General features: G+C 38.1%; 1 protein-coding gene across 5 annotated transcripts in view; it reads right to left on the minus strand.

The window, feature by feature from the left end:
- Positions 1–14,864, minus strand: part of tprb (translocated promoter region b, nuclear basket protein) — a 77,809-nt gene that overhangs the window by 25,908 nt on the left and 37,037 nt on the right. For all 5 annotated transcript variants that reach the window (XM_063064035.1, XM_063064032.1, XM_063064033.1 and 2 more), the window contains exons 17-29: positions 12,761–12,909; positions 11,925–12,087; positions 11,493–11,627; positions 8,544–8,684; positions 8,159–8,321; positions 7,357–7,523; positions 6,101–6,253; positions 4,375–4,491; positions 3,971–4,174; positions 2,719–2,903; positions 1,126–1,273; positions 779–916; positions 185–316 (exon numbers count right to left, since the gene is read on the minus strand). In XM_063064035.1, coding sequence (XP_062920105.1) covers positions 185–316; positions 779–916; positions 1,126–1,273; positions 2,719–2,903; positions 3,971–4,174; positions 4,375–4,491; positions 6,101–6,253; positions 7,357–7,523; positions 8,159–8,321; positions 8,544–8,684; positions 11,493–11,627; positions 11,925–12,087; positions 12,761–12,909 — 1,995 coding nt within the window. The remainder of the gene's footprint in view (positions 1–184; positions 317–778; positions 917–1,125; positions 1,274–2,718; positions 2,904–3,970; positions 4,175–4,374; positions 4,492–6,100; positions 6,254–7,356; positions 7,524–8,158; positions 8,322–8,543; positions 8,685–11,492; positions 11,628–11,924; positions 12,088–12,760; positions 12,910–14,864) is intronic.

A 14,864-nucleotide genomic window follows, 5' to 3' on the forward strand; every position in this document is an offset into this window, starting at 1 on the left:
TTTTTACTTCAATGGCATAAATGTGAAGCTTGTTTCATTATTCCCAGTTTAGCTCCCGACAAAGACATCAAATTTAGCTGCACGTTACTAATATGGGCTCTTCTACCAAAAGCAATACAAATAGCAATGAGCGACTAAACCTTGAAATACAAGTCAAGCAAACTTTTAAGGAAATTAGGCATACCTGGGCACGGGCCTTCCAGCGTTTGAGATCTTCATCCAGTAATTTCTTCTCTGCTTGCAACATACCACTTTTCTCACTGAGCTCCATATTGGATTCTTGAAGAGGTAGGATATCAGATTCTAGCTTACGAATCTAAGAATTGTATAACAAACATCATTCTACTTCTGTCTTAAATCAGTGCTCCCTAAAAATATTCTTTTTCTTGTGTAACAATTCACTTAAAGATTACAGATAGGAACAGAAGTTAAAGCCTGCATCTGATTGATGCCCTGTCTGATACTGCACTCTGCCGAATGTGCTGGATCAAGGCCCCTCTGCTCTCAGTAACCCATTCACTCAAAAGATCTCAGTACAATTTCAAAAAGTAAGCCAAATTAATTACCCCAATGCACTGCCCAGTATTCTAAAACCACTACCTGCTTCACCTTTGCTATTTCAGAGCAAATCAGCTCTCATAATTTGCAAATCCTTTCTGCATGGCAGATTGAACTGATTTGTCCATTATACTCAAATACCATACTAACAATCATCCCATCTAATAATCCTACTAATTCCCTCACATCACAAACCACTGTTCTGGGAAGGTATACTGACCTTTGCCCTTGATTGTTGGAGTTCTTGCTCTAACCTTTCCTTCTCATCCCTCAGCATCTTATTGGTCTCAATCAGAACATTCATAGTCTCTGTCTTCTTCATTAACTCATCATGTTGTGCCAGTGTTTTGGCAGTTACCTGCACACAAAAAAGAACTGTGAAGCAAACTGTTCAATTCAAAATTGTTAAAACATTTAAACAAGGGGAGCTAAAGGAGGCAACATTTGGAAGGTGTACTTTCCAGTAATAACTATAACCTCCATTGTTCAAAGGCACCTAATTTGCTTAATATTATAGCTCATCCTTAATTTCTGAAAGAATTTTATAATTAAAGCTAGTACGTTTACCTGGACCTTTTCCCTTTCAGAGTTAAGACTGTCTTGCACCTCCTTTAGTTCTCTCTCCAAATTCTCCACACGCTGACGATAACGCAGAGCCTCAACTTGGGCCACTTCAAATCTTGTTTCTGCAATTTCCCTTTCTCTTCGCACAAACCTATGGTATGCAGATTTGGTTAAAATGTTAAGCATTGATTTTTTTTTGGAAACCAGGTGTTTTTTCCTTCTCTTTTGCATCTACTTTCTCTCTTAAGTATAAAGGCTGAAGGCAGAATGAAATTTCTGGCAAAAATAAGATGGTCACAACTACAAATGCAAAAGAAGCTGATGGATCCAGATGCACATTCAGGAATGTTAAAATATTGTGGGAAATCCCAAAGTAGCATAACTAGACTATAAATTGAAGGCATTCAGTAGATCAGAAGTGAATGAGCAAAAGTAGCTGTTCTGAAGAGCAACTGTGAGATGGATCTTTCACAGTGATGAAATATTAGGGCATCAAATTACTCTGAGATGTAATACAGCAGACTTTATCCAAATATAGTGGGAAGTGCTATGACAAACTGTGATACAAATCTTTAGCAATTTATGGCAATCCCCATATTCAAAATGTTCCTAAAACCATTGCCAAGTGACGGCAAAAAACTGTTCCAAGATACTTCACAGAACCAAATCAGCTAAAAAGGGAGGTGGAAAGGCAGAGAGGCTGAACGTAACAAATGGTGAAGTGAAGCTATATGTAAAATCCAGACCAGGAATTGAAGTTTATGGGCAGGCACAAGGGCATCTGGTGGAGAAGGAGAAACTGAGAATTACAACTGAGCAGGGTATTACAAATCTGGACAGAGAAAGGTCTTCAGTGGCAGATCAACTGTGGCATAACATGCAAGGAGTTGGTCTTTGTAACAGATTGTACAGGAGTTTGACAGAATTAAGTAGAGGGTAGAGTGAGATGTGTATAACTTCCACAATCTAGTACAGCCTAAAGCACTGCTGGGAGAGGGAATGCAATCAGTAACAAGAACACTTAACTCAAGAAAATGGTCTCTTTCTTCCCAATAACATTTAGTGAAAGGAAGTTTGTAGCTTTTCCAAATATGAACCTCCAACAACAATTAGTTAAAGAATAACAGGAAGCACAGCAGATCAACTAAATATCAGCTGACATGTGGAGTTTAATGCCATGCCTCAGGATGAAGACTCTTTGGTAACTAGCAAAAGAAGCTGCCTTTAGATGGTGCCTATTCGGTGCATATTGAAAGAAAATGAATTACAGACCAATAATAATAAATGAGACAAATACTTATTGCCAAATTTGTTTCATTTCATCCATTATGAAGTCATTTAAGCGACATAAAAATTAAGATATCTTAAGAAAACAATCTAAAATAAATATCGTAAGTTACAAATGTGCCACCTAACAATGCAAACAATTTATTCCACCAACTTTCTTATATTACAAATTAAACTTCATACAAAGACAAGAAAAATTAATTTTGATTAAAACAAGATGCAGGCAACTCTAAATGACGTTTTAGATGCAATTTTGTACACATAACTGAGTTCTATCAATGAAAATGTCAACACTCTGCCTATATTTACCTCAGAATTTCAAGTAACTGTTCCTGGGACTTTCCTTCTTCATTGAAAGATGTATTGAAGGAGGTTTGAGCTGTTTCTTGCACTGTAGTCACCATCTTATTGCTAAGGCTCTCCACTTGCTCAAGCAACAGTTTGTTCTGTTTCTGCAGATCTTCACAACGTGCAGTTAGTTTGGAAACTTCATCCTACGCAATGAGACAAATGATATTGATCTAGATGAATACCTGGTAACCATGCTGACCCCATGTACCAGCTGCCCTTGATAGTCACATGCTGGTCAACTTTCAATGCTTATCTGACAATCCTTTCTGAATTGTTGTAGATGGTACACAAGACATGAATAACTTTGAATAAATAAATGAATAACATGAATAACTTTGGGGAGATGGGCATGCCACTCACAAAATATCCAGTCTTGGGCAGAAATTGTATAATCTGAAGCTTTGCTAATTGATTAAGTAAACAGATCTCAAAATGGAAGGGAATTATTCGATTAATTGGCTATAAGCAAGTTTCCTTGATCTGACATAAGTGGCCAATGAACACATAATCTTCCTTAATGCTTCTACACCAAACTCCTTTTACAAATGGGGGTTCCCTCCGTCAGAAAGCCCAGTACAGCTTTGAGATGAAAATTGCACTTGGCTTTCTGACAGAGATAACCTGCTTCAATTCAACCTGTACCCACGTTTTATCTAAACCCATAATTAGATTATTAAGTTCAAAAAGAACTGTAAAGTATTCCTGTGCTATCAGGTTGAGAGATCAGTAATTAGCTACTTCATATTTATGGTGCTTTGAAAACTGCAGCAAATTTCCCTATACTGAATAGTTGTCAGCAGAATGACTATTATAAAAGACAAGATTAGTTGATGTTATCCAAGGGATATTGCTTTTTCTATGCCTATTATTTCAAAAATCCCACAGATTAGAAAGAAACCGCATCAAGTAGAATTTTGGGCAAAGACTAAAAAGGAAAATATCTTGCCGATGAAAGGACAGGAAACTTACTGGATTGTTCTTCTCTGACTTGAATCAGGCCACATGGATCAAAAGCAAAAATTACAAAGTGACTGAATTTAGATCATTTAAATAGTGCCAAACAGGAGGACAAATAAACAATCGATTGAGTCACTGGCACCGAATTCTGAATAGATACAAACTACATTTAATTTGCCGAGACCGTTTATATTTCCTTACAGAAACAAACTAAATAAGAAGACTTATTTGCACAATTTTTAAACCTACTTACCTTCAATATTCTTTCTATTTCATCCTTGGCAGCCTTGCACTCCAACATCTGTGCCTCAGCCTTTTGAGAAGCATCTTCCAACTTCTGCCGTTCCTGTGCATTTGTTGAAACTTGCTCTTTAGCAATCTGAAGTGCTTCCACGTCAGCAGCATGCAGCATCAGCTCGCGTTCATATTTATTCTGTGCTTCCGATGCCAACCTGGCCTAAAAACACCAATAAAAAGGTCTGTTAAAACTACAAATTGGGCAAAAACCAAACTGTTTCATTCTTTACAAACTGTGGTAATACCCCCAACCACTTCACTATCAAATAAGGCATGTATCATTGTCAAACAATTTTTTATGTTGATCAGTTATGACTCATACAACTATAGAACCACAGTGCCCAAGATAATTATGCAGACCTGCTCCTGACAATCAGCTCTTGCTTGCTGTTCATTGGCTGCCGCAGTAGCTGCTCGCTGAACGGCATCCTGAAGCTCTGCCTGAAGATTGCTCAGATTCCTCCTCAGTTCTGATGCCTGCAATCAATGCAATAGAATAATGTAATGAAATAAAGTTGCATCAATGAATGGTCCAGCAATAAAATATCAGCTAAAGGATTACAATTATTCATTATTAAATCCATGACATGATGGTTCCTTGACGCAACAAAAAAAAACGTATATTTAAGTTTCTATGGTTTACACCAACTGGCAGAGCTTTGAGGGAAATTAACCCCTTTAAGCTCATGACATTATACATCGAGCTCAAAATTCCATTCAGCAGATGACATCAGTGCAGTATTCAAAAAGATAAATTAAAAATATATAAAGCCTTAAGGTAATTGAAATCTATATTTGTGGATCAAAAAGGAACCATGTTTTCCACATTCTATTTTGAAAGAAACAAAGCATTTCCCTATAAACGTGGTCCTCAAGTTTCAGCAAAATCCTTGCAAATTTTCTCTGGTCTCTTTCAAACATATTGATAGCTCTTCTATAGGTAGGTGACCAAAACTGCACACAATACTTCAAATTTAGTCTCACCAATGCCTTATACAATATAACATCCCAACTCGGGTACTCAATACTTGGAATAAATCCTTCCCTGGTTTGTTGTCCCAAAGTGCAACACCTCACACGTGTCTGTATTAAATTCCACCTGCCATTTTTCAGCCCTTTTGTTTGCAGCTGGTCCAGATCCCACTGCAAGCTTTGATGCCCTTCCTTACTGTCCACTACCTCCCTAATCTTGCTGTCATCCACAAATCTGCTGAACCAGTTCACCACATTATCATCCAAATCATTAACATAGATGGCAAAAAACATGGACCCAGCACCACTAGCCACAGGCCATCAATCAGGGAGGGAACTATCTAACATCACTCTCTGGCTTCTCCCACAAAGCAAATGAATAATTAAACTATTTCGTCCTGAGAGCTACACAACTGAAACTTCTGGACCAGCCTCTCATGTGGGACTTTGTCAAAGGCCTAGCTAAAGTCCATGTAGACAACATCCACTGCCTGTCCTTCATCAACTTTCCTGGTAACCTCCTTGAAAAACTCTAAGATCGGTTGGACATGACCTACCATGCACAAAGCCATGTTGACTATCCTTAATTAGGGCATGACTATCCAAACACTTATATACTACTGTATTTTGTCCCTTGGAAAAATTTTCCAATAATATACCCACTACTTACTCACCTGCCTATAACTTCCCAGCTTATTCTTTTTCCTTGAACAACGCAGCAGCATTAGCTATCCTCCAGTCCTGTGGCTAGTGGTGTTGGGCCCATGTTATTTGTCATCTATGTTAATGACGGCCACAAGAGTGTACACGACTGATGTTCGTTAGAACCTGTTCGGCAAGTCTCCTGCCCCAATGAAGCAGCATCAAGCCCCAAACAAATGAAGGGACTCTTGGCAATTTTCTCAATTTGTTTTTGTTCTTTAAGAATTGTCCCATATAAGCAGTAGCCCTGAATAACCAATTGCCCAATTAATCCACTCTGTAGCAATCTTAAAATTCAAACTCTGGATTCACCAAAATCAACAATCACGACTAGGCATATATTAAGCAACTTAAAGCATTTTATTTTATCTTGCAAGGGATTACTCCTGCCATTTCCAATGAAATGTCATACCTGTTGCTCCAAATTTTCTATGGCCTTGTGCTTCTCATCGGTGATAGCTTGTTTTTCATTTTCAGATTCCAACATGCGCTTCTCTAACTGCGCCAGATATTCACTAGACTCTTTGAGCCGAGATTCCACTGCAGCCCGTACTTCTTCCGTTACCTGAGAATGTGTCAAAGAAAAAAAAATCAGTTACACCATTAAAATTACTTTCGTAGGGGACATTGATCTAGTCAATCATGCACAACTTCTTGTACTAACTTGTTAAAATTGCAGATTTATACTGAAATGATAAGGCATATCAAACTTAATTTTAAAGGGGTCCTTTTCTAGTTAGCTGCTGATGACTAGTGGTGTTCTACAGGGGTCAGTGTTGGGACTGCCTCTTAACATTATATGTCAGTGATTCGGATGACAAAATTGATGGCTTTGTGGCCAAGTTTTCAAATGATTCGAAGAGAGGTGGAGGGGTATCGTTGAAGAAGCAGAGTTGCAGAAGGATTTAGAAAGAATGGGAGAATGAGCAAAGTGGCAGTTGGAATATAGTGTAGGGAAGTGTATGGTCATGCACTTTGGTAGAAGAAATAAAGACATAGACTATTTTCTAAAAGGGGAGAAAATTCAAAAATCAGTTGTGAAGTTAACTTGCAGGTTGAGCCAGTAGTAAGGAAGGTAAATGGAATGTTAGCATTCATTTTGAGAGGACTGGAATACAAGGGCAATGATGTGATGCTGAAGCTCTATAAGATTGGTCAGACTGTACCTGGGAGTATCGTGAGCAGTTTTGGGCCCCTTATCTAAGAAGAAATGAGCTGATAATTGGAGAGGATCCAGAGGAGGTTCATGAGAATGATTCCGGGAATGAAAGGATTAACATCTAGAGCCAGAGGGCACAGCCTCAGAATAGAGGGATATCCATTTAGAACAGAGATGAGGAATTTCTTCGGCCAGAAGGGGGTGAATCTGTGAAATTCATTGCCACAGACGGCTATTATTGAGTATACTTAAAGCGGAGGTTGACAGGTGCTTGGTTAGTCAGGCTATTAAAGGTTATGGGGAAAAGGCAGGAGAAATGGGTTTAAGAGGGATAATAAATCAGCCAAGGAGCAGATTTGATGGGCTGAGTGATCTTATTTTGCTCCTGGGTCTTATGGCCATAATTCAAACCTTACTCGAATGGAAGTCAACTCTTGCATCATATTTTCTCACGTTCAACATATCATCAAAACAACACATTTCTTCTATGTATATAAGAAGTTACCTACCTGTTTCTCTTTACTAAGAGACTCCTCCAGACTAAGGACCATGTCTCTGTATTGTTCCACATTGCTTGTAGTAGTTTTGAGGCGTTCTCTCAAGTCACTCATCTGTTCATTTGCATGCCTAAGCTGTGCTCGAAGGTTATCAATATCTTCTTCTGTATTTGAGTCACCTGAGAATAGATCAGAGCTATATGGCTAACTGAAATTTCAATCAACAATAACGCCTCACTCTTTATGGAAGTAATTTATTCTGATGTTATTCTTCTTCACTATCATATAGTGAACTAGTGTTGTAACTGTTCCCTAAAGAGCAGTTCCACTAACAAGTTCAGTCACTAACTCTCAAGCCATGTAAATGTGTAGTGTGGGGGTTGAAGGGGGAGGGGCAGGGTTCAAGAAAAAAAAAACTCTTTAAAGTTTGACTAAGCTAGACTCACTCTATTTTTCCTTGCAGCTCAGCTCTGTGTTCTTGAGAGCACATCAGGTTAGGTAATAAACTAAGTCTTTGCAAGCTACATCCATGCATTATGAATGAGAGCAATAACAACTTGCTCAAGATAAGCGATTGGAAAACAATAACAAAATTGGTTTAAAACTATGTAATCTAAGAGTTTATACAAAATTATACCTACAGGTAAACATTATCCATAAACAATCAGATATTAAAACTGTGAATATTAAGCTGTAAATGAAATATTCCTATTGAAGGGTTACACCAGATTATAGAGGGATGTTGAGAGTGAGCACTGGCTCAAGAGACAGAAGAACTTGGACCTATTTACACATGTTCATATAGATGACTTACCTTTAGAATCACTTCCCTTCGTCTCTGCCAATTTAGTTTCAAGATTGTTCAATTGTAGCTTCAAGGCACTAACTTCTTTTTCTGAGTTTTTCAGAAGTTCTTTCGTCTTTGTGTGAAGATTAGACTCCATCTCAAGCTGCTTCTTGATTTCCATAAGTTGAATCTTCAAGAAAAGGTAGAAATTAATACACATCTAAAGGAAAAATTTATAGAACCAATCAAAACAGCAACATTTACTCTATTGTAAAATGATTTGTGAATATTGGTTCCCTTTCATTTTCTACTCTGACCTCCAATAATTTGCTGGCCTCTTAAATTTGTCTAAACACTATTGAAAATATTAATTATACATCCTATACCATTATTTTTAAAGGTGTAAACTTACATCCTGGTTTCTGACGAGTAAATGACGTTGATCCACTTCATATTCGCATTTTTTCTTCAGTTTCTCAATTTCACGCTCTTGTTTTTCAATCTGGTTGTTTAAGCGCTGCTTGGTCTCAGTTTCCGCACGTTCCAAACTCAGCTATGTATTGGCAAGAATTCAATGTAAATAGAATTACTTTAAAACAAAACATGAACAAAGGTTTTTAAAACATAAAAAACAATCCTATGTATTCTAGGAGAAAATAATCCCAAATCTTTATTCCGAGTCTCCATAGATTATTCTCCAATGCTTGCCAAGAGAATTGTTTCTACTAAGACCAATTTTATACATGTAAATATTCTTTAAAAATAATTGTTCATTTGAAGGCAAACTACAAATTAACTACAGCAGGGGTCCCCAACCGTTTTTTGCACCGCAGACTGGTTTAATATTGACAATATTCTTGCGGACCGACCAACCTGGGGGGGGGGGGGTGTTAAAGTAGGGTTAAACTCACCACAACATGTCTTTTACAGTTAGGGTTGCCAACTTTCTCACTCCCAAATAAGGGACAAAAGTAGCAGTCAAATCCTGGGACACTTTACCCCAGGAAAGACTACCGTGACCATGAAGCCTTGCGCGGGCACCTGTGTGCACATGCACGTACGTGCCAATTTTTCTCCCCACAAATCGGTTTTGCCATCATCTTCCCAACTATACTGTACATACATTATTTCTACTTTATATAGGCTGTGTATTTATCATATCATTCCTGCTTTTACTATATGCTAGTGTTATTTATTTTCCGTTTTACGTGTTATTTGGTATGATTTGTTAGGTTTGTTTTGGGTCTGGGAACGCTCAAAAATTTTTCCCATATAAATTAATGGTAATTGCTTCTTCACTTCACGCCATTTCCGCACGAAAGGTTTCATAGGAACGTTCTACCTTAGCGGGGGACATACGGGACAAACCAATTTAGCCCCATATATGGGATGTCCCAGCAAATACAGGACAATTGGCAACCCTACATTCAAGTTCAACAGTGCATGACAGGGAATGAGGAAATGTGCAGCTGACTCATATCGTTTCCTCATGGCCCGGTAGCACATGCTTTGCTTCAGTGGTTGGGGACCACTGAACTACAGGTTTCCCCCGCTATTCGAAGGTAGAGCGTTCCTATGAAACGGTTCGTAAGCTGGAATGTCGTAAAGTGAAGAAGCAATTACCATTTATTAATATGGGAAAAATTTTTGAGCGTTCCCAGACCCAAAAAATACCCTACAAAATCATGCCAAATAACACATAAAAAACCTAAAATAGCAGTAACATATAGTAAAAGCAGGAATGATATGATAAATACACAGCCTATGTAAAGTAGAAATACTTTTCAGCACTGTCTAGCGCAGCGAAAATCTCACAGCTGCACTTTTGGCAGAAACACTCTCTCCAGTAACCTTTAAGCTATGAAGCTGCCAAATCATACCAATTAACAAATCATACCAAATAACGCATAAAATACACAGCCTACATAAACTAGAAATACTTTTCAGCACTGTCTAGTGCAGCGAAAATCTCACGGCAGCACTCTTGGCGCAAGCGCTCAGCAGAAACACTCTCTCCAGTAACCTTTAAGCTATGAAGCTGCCAAATCATACCAAATAGTGCATAAAAATGCACAGCCTATATAAAGTAGAAATAATGTATGTACAGTAGCCAAACTCACTAATGCCATATTTACTGTTGATGGTTCGAAGCCTTTAAAATCGTTCACTGCTTCGGGACACAATTTTCTCCAAAAGCCATTTCTCATTGAGACTGTTAGCCTATCGAGAGCATCTCCAATGTTGATGATTGCCAATTTTATATTGTATTCATTCCAAATCTCTCACAAAGACGCTTTGGAGTTGCCCTCTCTGTCAATGGTACTTACGATAAAGCGCATCACATTTTACATATAGTAAGCCTTAATTGTGGCTATTAGGCCTCGGTCACACAGCTGCAGCAATGATGTCGTATTTGGCGGTAAGAATGCAACACGAATGTTACCGCCTTACTCGGTAATGCCAGGCGGATGAGCAGCACAATTACCGACAATCACAAGACACCTATTATTGAGGTACGAGGTTATTTTCTCTGCAGTATTTTTCAACAAAAGGATTAACGTATCCACTCATGTACTCAGAAAAAAGCACTTGGGTATTCCAACCACTTGGATGTGAACGGAACACAACGGAAAGTGTTTTCTTATCAACGCCTTTAAGTGCTCTCGGATTTTCTCAATGGTACACTAGTAGAGGCTTAAGGATAGCATCACCAGTGGCGTTAATAATATGCATTAGGGTAAACCTGTCCTCCGATGCCTTGTATCCCTTAGCCTGCTTTTCTTCTATCGAAATAAATGTCTTGCTCGGCAATTTTTTCCAATAAATTGCAGTTTTGTCACAGTTAAACCAAATGCCGTTTCTCTCTGCGTATAAATAGTGCCAATGGTGGACGCAGGCAAGTTCAACGCGTGGACAATGTCCTTACTTCGTTCACCACCATCGAAACGCTTAATCAGGTCTAGCTTTACGACCAGTGTAACACCCTTACAAGCTCTTTTAGGCTTTTCCGATACCTTAGAACTCATCTTGCTAACAGATGCACAAAATAAATCGAGATAAAGCACGTGTTTAAGCAATGGCGGCTGCCGCGGCTAGAATGCAGTTCCAGGGGAGGAGTTTGGCTGTTCAGGCGCGAGCTGCCTTTTCTCGTAACAGTAAAAACACCTTCTGTGAGTGAAAACAGGTAACTAATGCAAGTCTTTTGTAGTAGCCAGGTTTCGTACAGCGAATGTTCGGAAAATGGGGGCCACCTGTATTAATAAACTGCTATCACCATAATTCAAGTTACTGTCACCTCTTACACCAAATATTCTGTAACTAATACTTCTACTTCAAGATCACAAATTTTTAGATAGTATACCTGAATGGACTGTAAATTCGTTAGTAACAAACTTTGTCCCCTGTGTTCTGCGAACTTTGAATCCCGCTCTTGTGTCAGGCGTATTTCTGCCATCTTCAACATATCTTTTTCTTTTCTCAAATTTTCTCCTCGGGTCTGTCAGAACATTACAGAAGATTAATAAGTTCTCAACTGCTCAGCTTCCTAAAACTATTGCAACTTATTTCAAATGAAATGGATTCTTTCCATAAAAAGATAAAACACTTTAAAACAAAACATGGTACAGCCAAGTAGCAGCATTGGACAAACTTTATTTAATAAACAAGTAATGTTACAAAGCCTGTGAAATACTTCACCGTATGTATAATAAAAGGAAAACTGGTAAGTGACTATGTGCTCTCTTCCAAATTTAAAATGTTTTCTCCAGGTATACTGTCTCCTTAAAATTCTTACCTCTTCTAAAGCCAATTTTTCATTTGATGCTCGCAAATCCTGAGTCATGCTGTTTATTATGTGTTCTTGCTTCTGCACTGTTGTGGTAAGCTTCTGACACCTGTCTCGCAGAGAAGCAATTTCACGGCGGAATCCATCTACGTTGTTCTGCAGCATCTCATATCTAACATTAAAATTGAATTGTTACATTTTGTGATAATCCATAGTAGGCCATTTGCCAGATTAGAACAGAAATAAGAAAAAATTATGGTAATTTCTGACAAACATGATTTATACTTTTATTTCAATCGAGCCTTGCAGTGTTTTCAGAAAAAAAACTAGTCAAAAAAAAAGTCAATTCCTCCCTATCGCTTGCTTCAATGCCTGTCCTCCAGAATTAACTGTAAACATAAATAATAAGCACAACTTTAAGCAGCATTCCTTGTTAAAGGGTTTCATAAAAAAACATAAAATAAAGAGGGTGACATTAATGCAAGTACCATATGAACAATATTATGACAAAAATATCAAGGCTTTTTGAGTTGAGAAAGAAACAAAGTACAAAAAGTGAACTGGATGTACTGTAGCCCCATAAACATTCAGAAAAAGGAGCAAATTTCTCCTGTGTGCAAGTAATAAAATGTCATTAGAGTTTCCATTCTAAGACAGAAACACAAGGCTAATAGGTCTTCAGGGTGCATATTTTAATGCACTGAAGAGAACTTTTCAAAATCAGAATACAGGAAAAGCAGGCTTGAGTTTGAGGGAATAAACACCAGAGAACTACATCATATCAGAGATTTGTAATTTAGGTAACCCTTTGAAGAAAACTATAAAGGATAGATTCTCATACATACCGTTTAGAGGCAAATTCCAGTTGGGTAGACAGTTTTGTGTTTTCTGTTCTTATCTGTGTCAATTGTTCTTGAAGTTTCTCGTTCTGATCATTTAACATTTTGTCATTCTCTGCCTTTTCTTTTTTGTAATTATCAAAATGTAATTGAAGCTGAAACAGTGATTTTTAAAATTCTTAGAAATCCACACACAAATTCTTTGCTTTTGACAACCAAATATAAATATTTCATTTTATTTTAATTACTTTTGTAGCAATTACCAAAAATTTTAAATTTTAAAGTTCCCAAAATTTATGGATGAAATAGTGCCACCTGCAGCATGTTCACTTCCAAACTGCACATCAACCTGATCTGTAAATTTATCGTTAAAAAAGATCTACAGATGCTGGACGAAGACGCGATGCAGCCTGGAGAATGACTTTTCCAAGCACATTCACTCATGGGACTTCCTCGTGGCCACCTATTTTAATGCCACTTTGCATTCCAACATGCCAGTCCATGGCCTCTTCTACTGCCATGAGGCCACTCTCAGATTAGAGAAACATCTTGTATTCCTTCTGGGTAGCCTTTAATCTGATGGCATAAACATCAATTTCTCTAATTTCTAGTAATTTCTTCCCCCCTCACCTCTTCCCACCCACGCATCACATCCCTCTGGTTCCCTACTCCCCAGCTTCTCACTTCATCTTCCTTCCCTTACCCAGATGCCTGAACCCTCACCTGGTTTCAACTATCACTTGCCAGCTTGTACTCTTGCCCTTCCCCCACCTTCTTATTCTGACTTTACTCCTTCTTTTCCAGTTCTGACGAAGGGTCTCAGCCTGAAAAGTTAACTCTTTATCTGTTTAATCCCCTCCAAGATGTTGCCGGACCTGCTGGGTACCTCCAGATTTTAATGTGTTGCAATTTTATCACCATAAAGCAGTTGGTCACTAATATCACTGCCAGTTGCAGGCTACTGCATGACCAGACAGCAAATAGCTCATGAAGTGAATTCAGCTGCAGAGTTGGATGGTATGCTCAGAACATTAAAATCATTTGTGTTTAAAAGGAGAATAAACATATAGTTTTCTTATTATTACTTTCTTTATCTTATTGTGTTTTTATTGTGTTGATTGGATCGGGAGTACAATTATTCTATTCTCCTTTACACTTGTGTACAAGAAATGAGATTACACAACATTGAATACTGAATCTATAGTGGGGGAGTCTAGGACTGGGGGAGAGGGGGGCACAGCCTCAGAAGGATGTCTCCCTTTTACAGAGATGAGGAGGAAGGTCTTCGGCCAGAGACAGCTGTGGAGACCAAGTCATTGGGTATATTTAAAGCAAAGGTTGATAGATTCTTGATTAGTAAGGGAGAGGGGTGTCAGAAGTTACAGGGAGAAGGCAGGAGAATGGAGTTAAAGGGAGAATAAATCATCCATGATAGAATGGCAGATCAGACTCGATGGACCGAATGTCCTAATTCTGCTCCCATGGCTTATGGGGTTAGATCCACATGCTGGATGTATCATAAACCACAAGACAGTCAACCTGAAGAGGCAGCAATTGTTAAACAGATACTTACAGAAGGGAATTTCAAAAATGCATAAAAGGCAAGAGGATACAAAATAAAATATGCAAATTATGAAGTACTATTTGCCCTACAAGAGAGAAGGAACGAAGGCAGTTTATGGGAACAGGGAGGGGAAATGTGACAACATTTTGGTAATTCTGATCATAATTCAGTTGATTTGGCATTATTACTGAAAAGGACAAAGTGAGAGACAAGCAGCAAAATTTCTCATCTGGTTTATGGCCAACTGCAATTGACTGCAATTTGATTTTACACATGGAATAGGAATAGCTGAAGTTGATTTGGTCTCAGAAAACAGAATTGTGATTCTAAATTACTTCAGTGTTTCATGAACATATCTGAGGAGGAACAAGAAAAATACAATGGCAGGGAATTGGGTTGAGACGCTGTGGCAGGAAGTAGGATATATTAGGCCTTACTATTTCTAAAAAGTCTACTGATATCTTCACATATGCAAGTTAGTTAAACAAATAGAATTCAATTGGAAATCACGTATTTAATAATAGAAGACACAATTTGAACTAAATA

The sequence above is a fragment of the Mobula hypostoma genome, chromosome 12, assembly GCF_963921235.1.
Source record: "Mobula hypostoma chromosome 12, sMobHyp1.1, whole genome shotgun sequence".
Taxonomy (NCBI): domain Eukaryota; kingdom Metazoa; phylum Chordata; class Chondrichthyes; order Myliobatiformes; family Myliobatidae; genus Mobula; species Mobula hypostoma.